The sequence below is a fragment of the Entelurus aequoreus genome, linkage group LG20, assembly GCF_033978785.1.
Source record: "Entelurus aequoreus isolate RoL-2023_Sb linkage group LG20, RoL_Eaeq_v1.1, whole genome shotgun sequence".
NCBI lineage: Eukaryota > Metazoa > Chordata > Actinopteri > Syngnathiformes > Syngnathidae > Entelurus > Entelurus aequoreus.
In genome coordinates this window covers 51,654,415-51,660,267 of record NC_084750.1, presented here as the reverse complement: position 1 = coordinate 51,660,267, position 5,853 = coordinate 51,654,415, and the positions used below count along the sequence as shown (strand labels likewise).

General features: G+C 43.2%; 1 protein-coding gene across 1 annotated transcript in view; it reads left to right on the top strand.

Moving 5' to 3' along the window:
• Window positions 1-3,117, top strand: part of LOC133635744 (homeobox protein Hox-A1a-like) — a 20,268-nt gene extending 17,151 nt beyond the window's left edge. The window contains 1 exon segment of the mRNA XM_062028994.1: window positions 2,941-3,117. Within this exon segment, the coding sequence (XP_061884978.1) occupies window positions 2,941-3,117 (177 nt within the window).
• The last annotated feature ends 2,736 nt before the right edge of the window (window positions 3,118-5,853 follow it).

Below are 5,853 nucleotides of genomic sequence, written 5' to 3'. Positions count from 1 at the left end.
ATAGTACACATTTGATCTGGGTCTATTTTATTTTGTCCCAGTTACTGTTTTTAGGCACCTTCTGAAAAAAAATCCAGTCAATAATCGTCTCTACGACGGCACTCTGGTGCCTTTCAGAATCTGCTGCAAAAATGTGAGTCTTTCCTAAGTTCTTTTGAGCTGAACTTGTGGGACAAATGATGAACAATTGAGCACCTAAGATGGAACCTTGAGGAACACCACTAGTATAACTAAATAGGTTGAATACTACTGACTAAACAAGTAACAGCAACGCCTTGGTCACATAAATAACATTATTAAAAAGAACTGCCAAAAAGGAGAGGACTTAAAGGGGAGCCTTGAGGAACACCCAAAGTATAACTAAAGTAGTTGAACACATGACTACTGACTGCATGTGAAGTAAACAAGCTACAGCCACACTTTAGTCACAACAATCACATTACGAAAACAATCTATTGGAGAGGACTTAAAGGGGAGCCTTGAAGAACTCCTCAGTTCTGTAAACCACAAGTTTGGACGAACACTTTTGTATGTTGGCTAGTGAGATTCAAATGTTAATGTAAGGATTTGACAAAGTTTTGACGTGCTCCAAGTTCTTCTTCGCAACAGGAGCACTCTTGTGTTTTAAGGGAATTGCTGCAAAAATGTTGGTTTCTTCCAAGTTATTTTTTAACTGAACTTGTAGGACAAATGATGAAAAAGAGAGGATCTAAGATTGAACCTTGAGGAACACCACTAGTATAACTAAAGTACCGTAATTTCCGGACTATAAGCCGCTACTTTTTCCCCTCGTTCTGGTCCCTGCGGCTTATACAAGGGTGCGGCTTATTTACGGCCTGTTCTTCTCCGACATCGACGAAGAGGATTTCGGTGGTTTTAGTACACAGGAGGAAGACGATGACACAATGATTAAAGACTGACTTTTCATATACCGGTAGGCTGGTTATTTTGATAACGTACAGGCGAGCACTTTGTATTACTTTGCACCGTTGTATTATTTGTACTCTGCACGAATGCTGTTCGCCATGTCAAAGATGTGAAAGTTTGATTGAATGATTGAAAGATTTATTGTTAATAAATGGGACGCTTTGCGTTCCCAAACAGTCATCACTGTCCCGACAATCCCCTCCGTGGTAGCAGGAACCCCTATATACTACGGTAATTACACATCAAAACCCTGCGGCTTATAGTCGGGTGCGGCTTATATATGGAGCAATCTGTATTTTCCCCTAAATTTAGCTGGTGCGGCTTATAGTCAGGTGCGGCTTATAGTCCGGAAATTACGGTAGTTGAACAGATGACTACTGACTGCATGTGAAGTAAACAAACTACAGTAACACCTTAGTCCCATAAATCACATTACGGGTGACAAAAAGGAGAGGACATAAAGGGGAGCCTTGAGGAACGCCTCAGTTATGTAAATCACAAGTTTGGAACCCAGTTTTCTATGTTTGCTAGCAAGGTTCAAATGTCGATGCAGGGATGTGACAATGTGTTGACGTGGTCCAACAGGAGCATTGTAGTTTTTTTTAGGAATTTGCTGCTAAAAAGTTTTAATTTATCTGGACTCGTGAGACAAATGTTGAAAAAGAGAGGACTTAAGATGGAACCTTGAGGAACACTACAAGTATAACTAAAGCAGTTGATAACATGACTACTGACTGCATGTGAAGTAAACAAGCTACAGCCACACTTTAGTCACATCAATCACATTATGAAAACAATTTATTGGAGAGGACTTAAAGGGGAGCCTTGAAGGACTCCTCAGTTCTGTAAACCACAAGTTTGGACAATCACTTTTCTATGTTTGCTCGCGAGGTTCAAATGTTAATGTAAGGATTTGACAATGTTTTGACGTGCTCCAAGTTCTTCTACGCAACAGGAGCACGGAGGAACACCTCAGTTATGTATATGACAAGTTTAGAACCCAATAGTCTTTGTTTGCTAGGGGGGTTCAAATGTCAATGCAGGGATCTGACAATGTGTTGACGTGGTCCAACAGGAGCACTCTAGTCTTTTTCGGAATTTGCTGCAAAAAAATTGTGAGTCTCTTTCAAGTTTTAATTTAACTGAACTCGTAGGACAAATTATGACCAGGAGAGGACCTAAGATGGAACCTTGAGGAACACCACTAGTATAACTAAAGTAGTTGAACACATGACTACCAACTCAATGTGAAGTAAAGAAGTTACAGCAACACCTTAGTCACATAAATCACACTAGGAAAAAGAACTGCCAAAAAGGAGAGGACTTAAAGGGGAGCCTTGAGGAACGCCTCAGTTATGTAAATGACAAGTTTGGAACCCAGTGTTCTATGTTTGCTAGCAAGATTCAAATGCCAATGCAAGAATCTGACCATGTGTTGACGTGGTCCAACAGGAGCACTGTAGTATTTTTCTGAATTTTCTGCAAAAAAATTTAGTCTCTTGCAAGTTTTAATTTAGCTGAACTCGTAGGACAAATGATGAAAGAGAAAGGACCTAAGACGGAACCTTGAGGAACACCAGTAGTATAACTAAATAGGTTAACCACATGACTACTGACTGCATGTGAAGTAAACAAGCTACAGCAACAATTAGTCCCATAAATCACATTACTAAAACAATTATAGGAGAGGACTTAAAGGGGAGCCTTGAGGAACTCCTCAGTTCTGTAAACCACACCTTTGGAGCCCAGTGTTCTATGTTTGTTAGCGAGGTTCAAATGTTCATGCAAGGATCCAACAATTTGTTGACATGGTCCACAGGAAAACTCTGGTTTTGCTGCAAAAATGTTGGTCCCCCAAGTTTTGCCCGGGTTTGGCCCCTGTTCCGCCAGTTGAAGAGCCGTGCTAGCTCCTTGCCATGAAACCTTGCTGACATGAGAACCTCCTTTTTAGATGAAAAAGTCCAAAAGCGTGCATATTTTCAGGCCAATGAAAGTTTGTTCCCGGTCTTTCAGTCACGTCCGGGCGGCCAAGAGAGCGACGCCCGTCACTCATCAGGGTCGTCGAGGTATCGGCACATGTTGACCACTCCCACCGCCGTGATTGGCAGACAAAATGAATTCCTCCATCGACAGGCGAGTGCCGATAAAAGGATTGACAGCATGATGGAGGAGGACGGCCAGCGGCGATGACATCATCGGACTGCGCCGGCGTGAAGACGTTGGCCTCGCCCGGCTGTGCTTCTTCCCCCCCCCCAAAAGGGCGATCCTGCCCGGGCAAACGCGGCCTCACAAAGACGTGCGCACACGAGGGGCCGCCTTATTATTGAGGCCCCGAGGACGGCTATGTGGTCTCCAAGAGCGCCATCCATCACGCGTGTCCTCGGCCTCGGCTTGACCCCAGCATGGCAGCCAATGAGGCGCCCTCACCCCCCGCCCGGGCCCCCCACTTATCTGGCCACACATGCACGTAGAGAAGAGATCGGGTGACATGTCTGGATGCTCTTTGTGTCATTTCTTTGTTTTGAACATGACGAATGTGAGCGGCGACACCTGACTAACAGGCTGCTCATCCTGTCTCTTACCCAACCCACCCCCCCCCCCCCCCCCCCCCGCTCCCCGCCCTTGGTCCTCGTCCCGAGCAGGAAGCGCGTGGGACTTCACAAGGCAAGAAACGGGGGCCAAACAGGCCGATTTTAAAATCAAACAATGGCTGCCGACTTGGCATATTTTCCTGGTGTTGTATTGTGCAGGCCTGTTTGGACACGCCCCCAATCCAAACACCTTCGGACAAATACAAACAGAACAGTGGGTGGCGTCACCGTCGCTATGACAACGTCCTATACACTGCAACACAATGAAGTCTTTAGCTTAGCACCAGGCAGCGTTGGCATTTGTTGACATATGGATGATCCACACAGCTGTAACGTGCATGCCGGCCACTAGTTGGCACTAGTTTCCATCCAGCCAGCAGACCACATCAGACCTAAATGGCTTCCAAACCTTTTTACAGTAAGTCCACATTTGTGTTTTGTCCTTAGAAACAGCAGTGCTGCTTCTATAGAGAGGATCTTTGACTAGCATTTTTGGACTAGGTTCTTAAAAGCAACAAACAGCTTGTGTCAATATAGAGGATCTTTGACTCGCGTTTCTGCAGCAAAGTCTACCTGTCGTTTGCACAATACGTGACAAGTGTTTTTCCGGGAAGTCTTTGAAAACTGCTCCTGTTATTGAGAGGATCTTTGACTAGCAATTTTGGACTAGGTCCTTAAAAACAACAAAAAACTTGTGTCAATATAAAGGATCTTTGACTCGTGTTTCTGCAGCAGAGTCTACCTGTCGTTTATACAATACGTGACAAGTGTTTTTCCAGGATTTCTTTAAAAACAGCAGAGGGCTCCCGTTATTTAGAGGATCTTTGAGTAGCATTTTTGTAAGTGTTTTTTTAAAAACAGCAGTGGCACCCGTCGTTTAAAGGATCTTTGACTAGTTTTTTTGCACTAGAGTCTTCCTGTCGTATACAAATTACGTGACAAGTGTTTTTCCAAGGATGTCTTTAAAAACAGCAGAGTGCTCCCATTATTGAGAGGATCTTTGACTAGCATTTTTGTAAGTGGGTTTTTAAAAACAGCAGGGGCTCCCGTCATTTAGAGGATCTTTGACTAGCATTTTTGTAAGTGGGTTTTTAAAAACAGCAGGGGCTCCTGTCATTTAGAGGATCTTTGACTAGCATTTTTGTAAGTGGGTTTTTAAAAAACAGCAGGGGCTCCCGTCAATTAGAGGATCTTTGACTAGCATTTTGGTAAGTGGGTTTTTAAAAACAGCAGGGGCTCCCGTCATTTAGAGGATCTTTGACTAGCATTTTTTGTAAGTGGGTTTTTAAAAACAGCAGGGGCTCCCGTCATTTAGAGGATCTTTGACTAGCATTTTTGTAAGTGGGTTTTTAAAAAACAGCAGGGGCTCCCGTCAATTAGAGGATCTTTGACTAGCATTTTGGTAAGTGGGTTTTTAAAAACAGCAGGGGCTCCCGTCATTTAGAGGATCTTTGACTAGTGTTTTTGCACTACAGTCTTCCTGTCGTATACAAATTACGTGACAAGTGTTTTTCCAAGGATGTCTTTAAAAACAGCAGAGTGCTCCCGTCATGGAGAGGATCTTTGAGTAGCATTTTTGTAAGTGGGTTTTTAAAAACAGCAGGGGCTCCTGTCATTTAGAGGATCTTTGACTAGCATTTTTGTAAGTGGGTTTTTAAAAACAGCAGGGGCTCCTGTCATTTAGAGGATCTTTGACTAGCATTTTTGTTAGTGGGTTTTGAAAACAGCAGGGGCTCCCATCATTTAGAGGATCTTTGACTAGTGTTTTTGCACTAGAGTCTTCCTGTCGTATACAAATTACGTGACAAGTGTTTTTCCAAAGATGTCTTTGAAAACAGCAGAGGGCTCTCGTCATTGAGAGGATCTTTGACTAGCATTTTTGTAAGTGGGTTTTTAAAAACAGCAGGGGCTCCCGTCATTTAGAGGATCTTTGACTAGCATTTTGGTAAGTGGGTTTTTAAAAACAGCATGGGCTCCCGTCATTTAGAGGATCTTTGACTAGCATTTTTGTAAGTGGGTTTTTAAAAAACAGCAGGGGCTCCTGTCATTTAGAGGATCTTTGACTAGCATTTTTGTAAGTGGGTTTTGAAAACAGCAGGGGCTCCCGTCATTTAGAGGATCTTTGACTAGTGTTTTTGCACTAGAGTCTTCCTGTCGTATACAAATTACGTGACAAGTGTTTTTCCAAAGATGTCTTTAAAAACAGCAGAGGGCTCTCGTCATTGAGAGGATCTTTGACTAGCATTTTTGTAAGTGGGTTTTTAAAAAACAGCAGGGGCTCCCGTCATTTAGAGGATCTTTGACTAGCAATTTTGTAAGTGGGTTTTTAAAACAG